The 15,276-nt window shown below is 36.2% G+C and overlaps 3 protein-coding genes across 4 annotated transcripts in view; 2 read left to right on the top strand and 1 right to left on the bottom strand.

Moving 5' to 3' along the window:
- The first annotated feature begins 74 nt into the window (after positions 1 to 74).
- Positions 75 to 5,827, top strand: c1qbp (complement component 1, q subcomponent binding protein). Of its 2 annotated transcripts, none has more exons than XM_051894714.1 (6): positions 75 to 333; positions 1,889 to 2,039; positions 2,508 to 2,595; positions 2,836 to 2,931; positions 3,081 to 3,206; positions 5,460 to 5,827. In XM_051894714.1, the coding sequence occupies exons 1-6, from the start codon at positions 102 to 104 to the stop codon at positions 5,607 to 5,609; spliced, it is 843 nt and encodes a 280-aa protein (XP_051750674.1). In that variant the 5' UTR covers positions 75 to 101; the 3' UTR covers positions 5,610 to 5,827. The 2 variants fall into 2 exon arrangements, with proteins under 2 accessions (XP_051750674.1, XP_051750673.1); XM_051894713.1 differs by having other exon boundaries at positions 3,063 to 3,206.
- Positions 5,828 to 7,474: 1,647 nt separating this feature from the next.
- rpain (RPA interacting protein) lies at positions 7,475 to 12,384 on the bottom strand. The gene is made up of 7 exons (XM_051894722.1): positions 12,189 to 12,384; positions 11,404 to 11,589; positions 11,206 to 11,278; positions 10,958 to 11,072; positions 10,811 to 10,874; positions 8,310 to 8,450; positions 7,475 to 7,586 (listed from the first exon to the last, which is right to left on the bottom strand). Exons 1-7 carry the CDS (start codon positions 12,258 to 12,260, stop codon positions 7,557 to 7,559), a joined length of 681 nt encoding a protein of 226 aa, XP_051750682.1. The 5' UTR covers positions 12,261 to 12,384; the 3' UTR covers positions 7,475 to 7,556.
- A 451-nt stretch (positions 12,385 to 12,835) lies between these two features.
- The window catches only part of LOC127513076 (carbohydrate-responsive element-binding protein), a 34,015-nt gene continuing 31,574 nt past the window's right edge, over positions 12,836 to 15,276 (top strand). Inside the window, exon 1 of the mRNA XM_051894600.1 lies at positions 12,836 to 13,844. Coding sequence (XP_051750560.1) covers positions 13,504 to 13,844 — 341 coding nt within the window. The 5' untranslated portion in view covers positions 12,836 to 13,503. The remainder of the gene's footprint in view (positions 13,845 to 15,276) is intronic.

Below are 15,276 nucleotides of genomic sequence, written 5' to 3'. Positions count from 1 at the left end.
CCGGTGTAGAGTGCTGAGGTCACGGTGTCCTTCCCCACGTGTGTGAGTGTCAGTGTGATCAGGGATCAGCAGCGCGAGCACCTCCGAACCGAACCGCCGTCATGCTGAAGTCTGTGAGTCGCGCAGTTCAGCTCGCAGCCCGTCTGTCCAGCAGGAGCTCCGCGCCGTCCGCTCCCGCCATCAGACCCGCGCTGCACCTCAGCAGAACCTTCACCAGATCCATCTGGAGCCTGAGCAACAGCGGACCGGCGTCAGGCTCCAGGCCGAAGCTGCTCACAGCGACACGGGCTCTGCCGACAGTGTCCTGCGGCTGCGGGAGTCTGCATACTGAGGGTAAACGCTCCTTCACATACACACGAACTAAAAAGTACCATGGTAAAGGTAGTTTTTATGGTAACTGTATAGACGCTTATTAAAAAGTACCAAGGTAAAGGTAGTTTTTATGGTAACAGACGCTTATTAAAAAGTACCATGGTAAAGGTACTTTTTATGGTAACTGTATAAACGCTTACTAAAAAGTACCATGATAAAGGTACTTTTTATGGTAACTGTATAAACGCTTACTAAAAAGTACCACGATGAAGGTACTTTTACTATACTAATTGGTCAGAGGGAGGAGAAACAAGAACAGTATAGTACCAGGGTTATTATAGTTAACTAAAACCACAAAAACAATTTCTTTACTTAAAAAAAAAAAAAAAAGTCAATTGGGAATAAATAAATTAAAAAAAAAAATATATATAATATATATATAAAAACTTATTTTAGCTAGTGGCTAAGGCAAATATTTGCCTTATTTTAATTTATTTAGTTTAGTTTGATGTACTAAATAAACTATGGAAGCTTGTTTCTTCCACTGAATAAAAAAAAAAAAAAAAAAGGTAATTGACTTTTTATCTAACAATTCTGACTTTTATTCTCAGAACTGTGAAATATAAACTCGCATTTGCAAAAAAAAAAGCCAGGATTGTGAGATGTAAACTCAAAATTGCGTGAAAAGTCAAAATTGCAAGATATAAACTTGCAATTACGAGAAAAACGTCAGAATTTCGAGATATAAACTCGCAATTATGAGAAAAAAGTCAGAATTGCGAGAAGTAAACTTGCAATTGTGAGAAAAGTCAAAATTGCAAGATATAAACTTGCAATTACGAGAAAAACGTCAGAATTTAGAGATGTAAACTCGCAATTTGCGAGAAAAACATCAGAATTTTGAGATGTAAACTCGCAATTTACGAGAAAAAAGTCAGAATTGCGAGATATAAACTCGCAATTACGAGAAAAACGTCAGAATTTCGAGATATAAACTCGCAATTACGAGAAAAAAGTCAGAATTGCGTGAAGTAAACTTGCAATTGCGAGAAAAGTCAAAATTGCAAGATATAAACTTGCAATTGCGAGAAAAACGTCAGAATTTAGAGATATAAACTTGCAATTGCGAGAAAAGTCAAAATTGCAAGATATAAACTCGCAATTGTGAGGGGAAAAAAAGTCAGAATTGCGAAATAAAGTCACAATTAACTTTTAATTTCTTTTATTCCATGGCGGAAACAAGCTTCCATAATAAACGCTATAGAGATATTTAAAAAAAAACAAAAACGAATAAAAATGTCAAAAAACAACTAAATTACTAACGAAAATGAAAACAGAAAATAACACCTAATTCAAAACTTTTAATAAAAAGTTACCAGGTTAATTCCATGATATTAAAGATGATGTCATATCCTGCAATATTTGCATATGCGTTATCAGAGCATCACAACAGGTGAACTTGAGATTGAATAACAGATGAACAGCATGCCATCTTAACCAGCCAATGAGATCTCATTCATTAGTAGTGTTGTTAGGAAAACATGCATGTGTTTTATTGAGTGTCTTTATTCTTCAGGCGATAAAGCGTTTGCAGAGTTTCTCACAGATGAAATCAAAGAAGAAAAGAAGATCCAGAAGAACACGAGTCTTCCTAAAATGTCCGGTGGATGGGAGCTTGAACTGAACGGCACAGAAGCTAAACTCGTCCGCTCCGTGTCTGGAGAAAAGTAAGAATATGTTTCATTCAGACAGTCTCATTTAAATAATTCCCGCCCAAAATAAAGGGGCGGGGCCTGGTTGAGTTAGTAGTGTGTTGAAACTGGTGGTTATGGTAAGGGGCGGGACATTTCCCAAACACGCTTGAAGCGTTTGTCCAATCACAACACATTGGTCCAGCCGACCAATCAGAGCACATTGTGCTTTTCAGAAGGCGGGGCTTCATAGAGACAGGAACTAAACAGAGCGTTGCTGACAGACTGGGAAGAGAGGAGCTGAACAATGGAGAATATGAGGAAAATAATGAACATTCAATCTAGTAGAGCCCAAAAACAACATCAAGACTCTTTAAAAGAGCATAATGGGTCCTCTTTAAAAATGCATTGAGCAGATTCATAAAGTGTCATCTGCAGATCTTTTATGATCATTCTTATGTCCTACTGTAATAATACATCATGTGTGATGTTTGTGTTTGACAGAGTCACCATCACTTTCAACGTGAACAACAGCATCCCGCCACAGCTGGAGGAAGAGCCGGAGCAAACGCAGAAGGGTCAGGAAGAAGAGGTATCATCGATTCACATTCATGTTGTAAAACACACCAGATTATGATGTAACAGCATATGAAACTGAGATAACTAGCTTCCTAACTTCCTTAAACTGTGGAAGTTGTTTAATGATTTTAATGCATGTTTTGTTTTATTTTAGGCCCCCTTGTAAAAGAACCATAATTACGTGGTTACATAATTGACCAGCTCGACTCGCTTTTATCTTGTCATGTTTTAATACGTTTTTCCTGTTTTTTAGCCTGACATTGTCTCGACGCCCAACTTTGTGGTTGAGGTGACCAAACAGGGCGCAAAGAATTCACTGGTGTTTGACTGTCATTTCCCTGAGGATGAGGTGGGTTTCATTGTTGTGTTTTCTACAGTTTGATTTCATGTTAGTGTGACTGTGAAGGTCCATCTGTCACACGGAGCGTGCACAATGTTTTCGCATTCATCTCACTCAGTCACTGGATTTCATATCCAAAGCTTTTTGTCCCTGAGCAGACCGGCCACGGTGAGGGTGAGGAGGAGAGCGACATCTTCACCATCCGCGAGGTCAGTTTCCAGCCGGAGGGAGACGTGGACTGGAAGGAAACCAGCTACACGCTCAACACAGACTCTCTGGACTGGGTTAGTCAAGTCACCTTCGTTTCTACAGCGCTTCTTACACTACAGAATGTTTCAAAGCAGCTTCACAGTGATAAACAGGAAAAGAACAGTTAGTGTTGCAAAGTTCTTCAGATGTGAAACAAATACAGTTTCAGCTGTATATCAGCTCTAGATTGTCGTTATTCAGCTCAATTCAGTTCAATAACAGTTACAAAAGTTCATCCATTATGAAACAAATCTGTCACTTTCTTTCACACCGCTAGAGGGCGCATAATGCATGTGTGTTGTCTAGTAGTCGACCCAGAGTTGTGCGTGAAGAAGGCCAAACAAACTCTTTTGACAGTGATGAAATAGTGCATTAGCTTCCGTTCCCTTTTTCAGCAGCGCTGGTTCCGGAAAGACTTTTTCCCATAGGGATTTAAAAAAGTCTTTGTTAAAGAGTTATAAGCCATGAACCAAACCAATCAGCTACGAGGAGAATCACAACACTTCAAACTTTGATTTGAAGCAAAAAAGTTTTTGAAAATGCAAAGGTACAAGACTGTGTTCTTAACGTCTTTAGTGAGGAAAAGAACTACAGTCCCATGAAGCATTGTGAACAGCATAAGCGAATAAATTTGTCCAATTTTTGATGAATAAATAAACAGGAGGTCAGTACACTTAAATCAAATCGCAATATAGACTAGTGTCTGTGAATATGAAACTGCAAAAACACTATTGAAGTATGAATCCTGCATGTTCTGTGTATTCTCTCTGTCGGAATTCATCACAATTTTTCTTCCATGTTTTAATTTTAACAGTAAAGCTCAGTTGTGCAGCACTTTGTTTGACAAAAAAAGTTTAATGTCATATGATTAAAAGATAAAATAAATTAATGTTTTATGCCTTCATTTAATTGCCAGAAAAATTTAAATACACAACACAGATTTCTGAAAAAACTAAACATTTCATAGAAAGTAATAAAAAAAAAAGGAAAAAAAAAAAATTATAAATGTTGCTGTTTTTATGAATTCAATTAATTAGACATGCTTTTTGGTTATTAAAATTTAATTAAACTATTAAAATGGAATCCAGAAAACTTAAAACAGAATTTAGTAAAAATAAAATGGAATTTGAGAAAGAAAAAAAAAAGTATTTCATAGGGCCCTAAAAAATTACATTTTTGGTAAACTTTTAACAAATTGCTGTTAAATTTTATAAGTTTCATGATTTCAAATAATTAGACATGCTTTTTGATTACTAAAATTTAATTTAACCATTATAATGGAGTCCAAAAAAATTAAAACGGGGAAAAAAACGGAATCCAGAAAAATTAAAACTTAGAAAATGGAAATTAAAAAAAAAAAACAGAATTTAGAAAAAATAAAATGGAATTTGGGAAAAAGTAAATCAGATTTCATAGGGACCTATGTATATGTGTGTGTGTGTGTGTGTGTGTAAAATATATATATATATATATATATACACTTTTTTTTAGTTTATTGCAAAATATGCATATGCATACATACATGTAATTGAAAGTATTTTGAGAGCTTAGAGAGATCGACTCGATTACATCATTCGCAGTGCTTCATGGGAGTGGGCGGAGCTAATGAGATCTTTTAGTGCATGATGTTTTTTTCCACTTTCTAATTGGTGTATGTACAGCATCATGGGTAATGTAGTTTTTCACCAGGAATTCACTATTATTTGAAAATAAGCTGAAATAATGCGGGCTGACAGCTTTAACGGAAGCAAGTATTATTGATTAACAACCTCAGAGCTCACAATAGGTCTATAAACCTTTTTAACCTTTTTGTCGTTTAAAATCAATTTCTCTATGGAGAAAATACATTTTTCCGGAGCCCGACTGTTGCGATCTATTGAATGGATTGTTTTGTAAAGTGCATAACATATCCGCTTCTTTTCTTTCTTTATTTCTTTGTTTGTTTTTGACCAAAGAAACAGACAATAAATGGATTGGAATATCCCAGTAATACCCCAATAACCCATGGCATTTTATTTTTAATCTGTTCAAAAAACAAACACGTCAAAACCAACAATATAAAAACAGGACAAATTTGTGGTTACACACAGTGTCATCTTTCAGTAAGTCTTTGTTTGTAAGTGCACAAAACTGCTTGTGTTTGAAATGATAGAAGCATAATCCATGCAGGTTCACAGATGAGAATGTTTGTCCAGTGCACTGAACAAGCTCTTTCCTTTCTGTGCTGGTAACAGACTCCATTCAAAATATAAACACAGCTGTGACCTCTGACCCTTCTGACTCTCTAGGCCCTGTATGACCATCTGATGGACTTCCTGGCTGACCGCGGCGTCGACAACACGTTTGCGGACGAGCTGATCGAGTTGAGCACGGCACTGGAGCATCAGGAGTACATCAAGTTCCTGGAGGAGCTCAGCACTTTCGTTAAATGCAAATAATCTGTGCGCTGTTCGTACGGTCGAGATTTATCCCAAACTTTGAGATACTTCTGGTTCTGATGTGATGACAGAATGAAGATGAAGGCAGAACAGTTTTGTATTTAATTTTATATCATTTTTTCAAGTTATGTGCACACTGGTTCAAATGTCAGATGGCTTTACAGGTCGAGAATGTGAAGCAAACATTCATGAGAAATAAAACTGAGAGGAAATATTGAGCCGTTTGTCCTGCTTTACTTTCAGTATAATAATTGTTGCTAAAAGGCAAAAATGGGATTCTTCTTAATGTAATTGTTTTCATTTTTTAAATATCTCAAATTAATGACTTCATGAAGAGCAACATTTATGTATTTAGCAGATGCTTTTATCCAAAGCAACTTACAAAAGAAAAAAGTAATTCATCAAAAAGCCAACAATATTTGTAATATACTATGCCAGGTTTATTAGACAACAAGATTAGGAGAAATTGTCGTGGAACTTCCTGTTTGACTGAACATTGAAAGATGTGAGATGGTATGAGTGTTTGTGAACGGTTTGGAAATGGTAATTTTTCATGTTTCATGGTGCAGAAATAATAGACTTCACCATAGACTCACCTTTGACATCTGAGCCATTGACAAAGTAACGATAGAAATGTTTCATAAACTTGTTCTATTTGCATGTGTAACAGGATCAATCTCACAAAAACATGTTCTTATTTCACCCATAAAGTAAAAAAAAAAAAATTGTTTTACATGAACATTAAGACTATTATGACATTTTTGCATTGTGAAACTCCCCTTTTGTAATGCAAAATAAGTCAAATCAATGTAAAGTGGCTGAATAGATTAATATTCTCAATGAAGATTCTCATTACTGCAAGTGATTTTATTTTTTAATCAATCAGCATAAAAGCAAAATACAACTATAATACTAAAACAAATACCATTAGACAAATGCATATTATATATATATATATATATATATATATATATATAATTTCAACAAAAATTGAAGTGCTTAACTGCAATATTTTCATTAAAATAAATTTTTCTAAAATCCGCTTTATTGCATGCATAATCATTTCTTCTGATTTATGGGGTGAAATGACAAGAAAATGCTTGTGACCAGCTTTGTAAGATACAGGGTACGTTTACACTACAACGTTGTACTAAACTTTTTTTACGTTTTCCAGTTACAGTCGACAATGTTGTCAAAATGATCCGTGAAAACAACTACAGTCTCTGTATTCTGCTGCCAGGCCAGTAGATGGCGATGTCACTTTGTAAAGAAACACTGCGTGCCTATAGACTGAACACATCACAATTTTCACAAATTCGTGTTTTTGTGGTTTACATGGAGACGATAACGGTATTGTTCTCAAAAACTTGCACTTTGAATGCCGTTTTCAAAAGCTTGCGTTTTCAGGCCCCCAAAACGCTGTTGTCCTGTAAAAGAAAAAATGTAAGTGAAACAACCACTTATGGTTAAATATACAGCTGTAGTGCATTTAAGGGGCCGTTTACACAACACTGCTTTCAACTAAAAACGTATACGTTACGAAGGCATGAAAACAGGTTTCAAAGTCCAAGTTTTTGAAAACAATACCATTATTATCTCTGTGTATTTATAGTATTTTTTTTACAAAGTGACATCGCCATCTACTGGCCTGGCAGCAGAATACAAAGTTTTTAGTCGCTTTCCCGGATCCATGTGAACAAGGATCGTTTGGACAACTTTGTCGTCTGTGCGCAAAAAAACACAAAGGAAAAACTTTTCCATTTTTACCCTAAAACATGCACTCAGTAGCTGATCCAAGATCAGAGAAATCAAGAGTTTAACCAGCAGTTCTGTGTTTTAACATTATGAATAAAGGAAGTGAATGATAAGTTAAAAATAATTCTTTATTTCACAGAAATAAAATATTCACAACATTTAAAAACATCCATCAGACTGTGGATGAACCGCTCACAGGACAACAGACAGATAGTCACACACCTGGGAAGAACGAAAGCAGATCACATGAGTGTGCATGAACAACATCTTTCAGGTGTTTAAAATGAACATTTAATTATCAAGATGCAGAAACTAATGCTGTGTTCGAAATCGCCCCCTATACCCTCATTCACTATTCCCTACATTACTCCACTAATATAGTCCACTTGAAGGAGTGAATGAAACGAGTGAGTGAATTCGGACACTGAGTGCACCGGAAGGGCTGCCGAAGTCGCATAGTTTGTGCTGCTGTTTAATAATCATTTGAAATGTAGCAAACTGGCAGCTCCAGTAGTAATGAATATTTATGTTAAACTCTGCCATGAAAACTAGCATGTACAAACCTTAATTAAACGATTTAATGATCAATTAAAAAGGAATTTATACCTGTATGATATTATACTGGACCAGCACGGTTTGGAAATGAATGGATGATTGATTCAGCTGCGGGCGCCATCTCCTGGTGAGACGCGGGAATTCATTTAGCGCGCGACTCTTACAGTGCATTGTGGGTATTCTCTAGCCGTTGAGCGTACATTGGTTGTACACTCGTTATTCCGGTGCATTGTGGGATTGAATGAGTGCACTCAACATCATCCACTATGGTTTCGGACACCACTACAAATGGCTGTCCCCTCAAATAGTGCCCTATTTAAGGGTGTAGGGGGCGATTTCGGACACAGCTTAACTCCGATCACAGGAGATGCTTGTAAGCCATATAAATACCTTGCAGCTAATCATGAGGTTTGGGGATCTGTCAGTGTTAAAGGCCATAGAGAAGGTGGGGTTGTGAAGACAATCCTCCATGTGCTCTGTCACGCGTCTTTCTAGAAGATTCTGTAAAACCTCTGATGTGACGTTCCTACCCTGTGGAGACACGAGAGCAGACGCTCAAAACAAACCGCTTTAATGCAATGGGTAGGTTACAAGATTTATCAGTCCATTCCTCTAACTTAATGGGCTAATAGTTGATTAATAATAAAATATTCACTATATTCTACTCCATCCAGACCAATCGAATAATGGATTTATGGTAACACTTTATAATGAAGTTTTATTTGTTAACATTAGTGGTGAACATGAACCAACAATGAACAATACTTCAACAGTATTTATTCATTTTAGTTCATTTATTAATACACTTTTAAAATTTAAAGTTGTATTTGTTAATGCACTGTGAGCTAACACTGATAAAGATTATCGGTAACACTTTACAATAAGGTTTCATTTATTAACATTATTTAACTACATTAGTCAACATGAACTAAGAATGAACAATATTTCTACAACATTTATTAATCTTAGTTAAATTTAATATCAACATTTACTAATACATTATTAAAACATAATTGTATTTAACATTCGTTAATGCACTGTGATCTAAAATGAACTAATGTTAACAAAGATGAATAAATACTGTAACAAATGTATTGCTCATTGTTAGTTAATGTTAATCAATATATTAACAAATGAACCTTATTGTAAAGTGTTACTGGATTTATTATACCAAGTGTCCATATTTCTACAGTCGGGAAAAAAACTGATGTTAGATTTACATGGAAAAAAAATCTCACTCAGAAATTGCTAGTAAATTTCACACATTTTCAAAACACTGCTTCATGAAGCTTTACAAATCTGTTGTTTCGAATCAGTGGTTCGGAGCGTGTATCAAACTGCCAAAGTCACGCCCCCCTCAGTGGTGAACCATTGAAATTTCAAAACACTTATGACATAACGAAGCCTCGTTTAATGAAATCATGTGACTTTGGCACTAAAAATCCCTGATTCGAAACAAAAGCTTCATGAAGCAGTGTTGAGCGCGGAATCTTGGGACATGTGGTCTTCACCTCACAGCCGGTGGACTCAGGAAGAACTCATGTTCATGGATGCGATTATTAACGTTACTGTAGTATGAAGCAGAGCAGGACCGAGTGTTGTGGGAGCTGAATGAGGCCGCTGGCGCGATTGCAAAACACGCCTCGCGAGCAGCGGGACTTTTATTATGCCAGTCGCCGGCACCGCTTCCGCTTTTCCGGTCATGAGTATGAGGTAACACAGCTCTGTTTATCATATTAGATACATTTGAGAGTGTTAAAAATGTTATAACGTTACTCTGAGCGTTCGCTCGGCGGCTGCTGTGAGACACTTCAGTAAGCTAGATCGATTTTAGAATATCATATTAAATGCTGGATGGCTTGTGTTGATAAATGGCATGCAATTAATTTTAAAACGTATTGTATGATGGAGAAAATTCTGTATTACTGTTACTAAAAATAAAGCTGCATCTGATTATGCTATGTTAGCTACTTCACAAAATAGTGTTTTTCTCTGAGGCATGGTAAAGCATGGTACTCACAAAAAAAAAAAGAAAAAAAGAAAATTAGATTTAAACAAGACTAAACATGTTTAACTATATAACAATAATTTGTTTTCTGTCTATAAATATATCAAAACAGTTGTTCCCTTGTCTATTAAAACATGTAAATATTAAAGCGTCTTTGGTGTTTCCATGGTTTCTACAAAATAAAACCGGAAACCAAGGGTAAGGCGGGTATGACGCAATTGACAGGCGACTCCTCACACGTCCCGGAGCCTTGGTTAAAATTGCAATTTTCTCACAATTTACGAATAGTTGCAAACATTTGGGAGATTGTAAGTACTCAGGTGAACAAAATATATAACACTGGCCTAGTGGTTTTTGGATATTTTACTGCAAAATTCTTACATATTGCACCTTTAATTTGTGTTCTGAAGATGAACGAAGGTCTTACGGGTGTGGAATGACATGAGGGTGAGTAATTAATGACAGAATTTTCATTTTTTGGTGAACTAACCCTTTAAAATTACACTGTTATGATAGTTTGATTATAAAGTATATTTGAGACTATAGACTATATAGATCTGGCTATGTGAGACTATAGTTTGAATGAATCCCTGTCCTTTGCATGACACATTGACATTACAGTACAGAACGGCTCTTTCTGCATTTTATTAACACTGTATAAGCATTCGTTTCATGTGTCATTGAACAGGGAGCATGACACATCCTTTGATTTTCACGGTAAAAATGTCCTGAGTCCTTCACATACAAATCAGTCTACAGGCTTTCATAGACAACCTAGGACTCATTTTTTCAGTTTCATTACAATCTGTTCACACATTAGCAATAATAAAAAAAGTGATTAATAAATAAATTCTTTCATATAGCCCCTTAAAAGTGTACTTACAATCGTGTTGACGTAAAGGCCACATGGACATGATGTAAAATGGCTGTTCACTGTCAGATTATTCCTGCACAGAGAGTGTAACACCATTACATGTATTATTAAGAAAGATGGGTTTCACAGGAAAGATGGTTAGTGGCAAACACTTACGCATGACATATAGGGCATATGATCTGTCCACCCTGCTCCATTCCCTCCAACACTGAATTTAAATACTGTTCTTCATAGCGCACACTGCTGTTATATTCCTCTAGAATCGAGAGCTCTGAAGGAGGAGAGACATTGAAACGATCTTAACTGTTTTAACACAATCCCCACACCTTTTAACCAATGCCACAATTTGTAAATTCTGACTTTCCAGGTTTTTCACGATCTGATAATGAGAGGAGAAAGGTAACCTTGCGCTATGAGCTCCTGCTGAATTTCCTCAAACGCTGAAAGTTCATCAAACTCTTGCTGTGCGGTGTAAACCTGAGGAGTAAAAGCACATGCTTAAAGATGAGAAAATCTCAAATCTCTTTGCGCTGCCACATATTCAGACTTCACAACTGGTTATTATGATGACATCAAATGATGCAACAGTCCACAATACACACATCTCTGATGCCGTCCCCGTTCCACAGCGATGGGAGACTGTGGTTGGACGACTGTAAGGCGCTCCACTCCTCCTCCATCACCTCCTGAACGAGCAGCGAGCGCTTGGATCCACCCGAATCGTCTCCCATCTGTCTGAACTTCTCCAGTAACCGTGAACGGCTGTTTTTCAGCCGCTCCACACAGCGCTGGGGATACAGAGAATATCGTCATATGATCATTTTAATAGTTTCTAAGCCTGTCTCAAGAGAACAGTGGTGACAGCTCATGGGGTTAAATTAAAAATGGATTATAATATTTGTCATAAAATTTGATCCTAAACAATTGCTGGTTTCCAAGACCTGTACGTTGCATGGAAAATATATTATTTTAACATAAATATAGAAATTTAAATACATTTAGATCAACCATGCAAACTAATATTCACATTCTAATTCTATATAATATTTCTTAGTTTCAGTGTTTATTTTTATTTTACCTTTCGTGATACAAATGTATCCATAGCAAGCATCTTAAGGTCTGGAGAAGTGTTTTGGGTTCGTGTTTTAGTAAATATATTCATAGTTTATTGCCATAAAGAAGAAATCACCACTAATTCTCATTCCTGTGAAGGAATACTAGAGGAACAGGGTGATTTTCATTACTGTAAATGGCCTGGAAATAATGTCACAATGAAAACATTACAACATTCATTATTTTCTGCAGACTTCTTTCTTTTATAATATACTTGTTGTTGACAGCTTTCATGAGATTCTCCACCACAGAAGCGAGCAAACATGATATTTACCTTCCTGTACGTTTCTTTCCATGGTGGAGTCGTGCCTTTGTACATGGATCTGTGTCTCTGTACCGCGTCCATGGTTCGACTGAACTCAAAACACTTTCAGCAGAACTCAAAGCCAGAAAACACACAAACAAACCAAGCGGATGGTCGCCAATCAGCGACTTTTAACCTTCCGCTGACGTCCCACATACCCGGATGTGGTTTCAGCGCTCATGGGATTTGTAGTCCGTAATCTCTCCGAGCAAGTTTATAAAAGTTATTTACTCACAGTCAGTTATTATTATTATATTATACATTTAATAAAAGTTATTTATGTGATAAAATATTAAATATATTAATTTTAAAATAATAATTATTATTGATTAACATTAAAATAATATTAAAATAAATAGATCAACCATGTAAGATAATATTTATATTTCATATAATATGTCTGTTTCATTGTATTTATTTTTATTTTGTGAAATTAATAATTATTTTACTTTTTGTGATAATGCATTAGTTATAAAATGTTGCATTAAAATTATTTTATTCATAAAATAAAATATATACACTTTAGTATAATTTAATTATAATTTATTTTTTTAACTTTAACATTTCTTAAAATAAATATAAGAATACACAGATCTGTTTTACTAGATATGCTGTGTATAAAAAAGGCGCACAAAGAGCAAATACTCAAATAAATAAATAAATAAGGTCAGAATTTAAAGCAATTAAGCTGCTTTAATGACATGTCATAATTCCCGTAATTATGACAACACGTGACGTTCTACTCCTCCGACTAGGAATTATCTGTGCGTTTCTATTGCAACACTATCAACGCCTAAATGAATCTGCAGCGGTCACGTGGTACAACTAGGAGCTCGCAGAAGAATCCCAAGTTGCAATTACGAGCTCTACAAGGACGTGAATGCTCTTTACAAGTTGAAGTCTCGTAATTATGGTAATTACGACATGGCGTGAACACACACCTCTACTAGGACATATATACTGATCAAATAGACTCTTACTAATAATAGCAGCTAACATGATGCCACAGTACATAGCTGGGGCAGAGATCAACTCTTACATAATTGTGCTCGAGTCTAAACAGCCTCAGAGTGTTTAGAGGTGAAGTCTGAAACAGCTCAATGCAGCGTTTTAATCAGTGAGATTTGATCATTCTATCACGCTTGATCTTTGACCTGCAGTGTTGCATACTAAGTATGCAGTGGAACAGAGAGTGGTGCGCGCGCCTCCTCACTCAGATGGCGTTTTTCTCAGTGAACTGATTTTGAGCTGCGTGACAGGAGAGAATAACACTAGATCCGCTGCGATGGCAAAGGCAGAGTACTCAGAAACCACAGAGCCCAATCAGATCGGACAGGATTCGGAGTCTGATTCGGATCCGGATGATCACTTGCCCAGTGTGGACGCCGGAGCGGGATTCGGATCAGTCCGGCGGACGCAGGTGATCCACAGCGGGCATTTCATGGTGTCCTCGCCGCACAGCGACTCAGTCAGGAGGAGAAGCGCAGCTCTTTATAATTATGATAATTATGACACTGTTACTAAACCGGGCTGCCAGACCTACAGTTTCGGTCCGTTGAGATCCAGAAGGCTGAGCATCGACCCCACTCTCACGCGCCTGTTTGAATGTATGACACTGGCGTACAGGTAAAACAAACCTATAATTTAACTCATATTTACCTTACTGCAATGTCTGTTTAACAATAAACCGTTAAAGTACAAATTCACCTCATGTTAATGTTTACATTACTATAAAACAGTTAAAAGTACAGATAAGTTACTAGTTGACCTTACTCCTCACTGCAATGTTTACATAACAGCGCGTAACTGATATCTTAAGTGAAATTCACCTGATGGCAGTGTTTATTGTTACAAAACCAGTTCAATTACAATTTAACTTAAATTTTACCTCAGTGCAGTGTATTAGGCTACTATAAAACCGTTACAGATAAATTACTACGGTTGAACTTATACCTCACTACAATGTTTACATAACTGTAAAACAGCGCATATAACTTCTATTTTAAGTCAAATTCAGCTGATGGTAGTGTTTATATTATTATAAAACATTTAAACTACAGATTAATCACAACTTAACTTACATTTTACCTCACTGCAATGTATATATTACTATAAAACCGTTACAGATAAATTAATAGTTTAACTTATACTTCACTGCAGTGTTTATAACTGGCATCTAACTTATATTTTAAGTCAAATTTACCTGATGGCATTGTTTATATTGTTATAAAACATCATAAACTTAAGTTAAATTACAATTTTACCTCACTGAAGTATTTTACTATAAAACCGTTACAGATAAATTACTACAGTTTACCTTACACCTCACTGCAATGTTTACATAACTGGCATATAACTTCCATTTTAATTCAATTCAATTCACATTTATTTGTATAGCGCTTTTCACAATACATATCGTTTCAAAGCAGCTTTACAGAGAATGCATGTCAACATTACAATTTAGAGAATGCAGTTAGCTAATAATGTAATAATTTAGGCAATTCAATTTACAATCACTGTTAGCAGTTTAATTGAAGGTAGAAGCAATGAGCTCCTGGAAATAATGAATTACATATTAACAATAATTAGGATATATAAAAATTTGGGAATGTGCACGTTGATCCAGATATTGCGTCATCTGAAGTCCTCGCAGGAGTTGGCGCCGTCTCTTCAAAGGTGTTGGTCATCTGAGGTCTTCTTAAGAGGCTGGGTCCAAACTGAAGCTGATGTACTCTCTAGTCACCTCGGGACAGGTGTCCCGAGATAAAGCAGAAAATGCAAATGGAGAATAATTAGCGTAGCTGCTGTCCATAACATTAAGCAAAGATAGTCATGTGCAATTGATCTGATATGAGATGCATTATGTGAATTCTTGGCTAAAGAGATGCGTCTTTAATCTAGATTTAAACTGGGTGATCGAGTCTGAGCCCCGAACGTTATCAGGAAGGCTATTCCAGAGTTTAGGAGCCAAATGTGAAAACGCTCTCGCTCCTTTAGTGGGCTTAGACATCCTAGGTACAACCAGAAGTCCAGAGTTTTGTGATCTTAAAGAGTGTGA

Source organism: Ctenopharyngodon idella, chromosome 5 (genome assembly GCF_019924925.1).
Source record: "Ctenopharyngodon idella isolate HZGC_01 chromosome 5, HZGC01, whole genome shotgun sequence".
NCBI classification, from domain to species: Eukaryota; Metazoa; Chordata; class Actinopteri; order Cypriniformes; family Xenocyprididae; genus Ctenopharyngodon; species Ctenopharyngodon idella.
The sequence above is the reverse complement of the archived record's forward strand: the minus strand, read 5'-3'. Positions and strand labels throughout refer to the sequence as shown.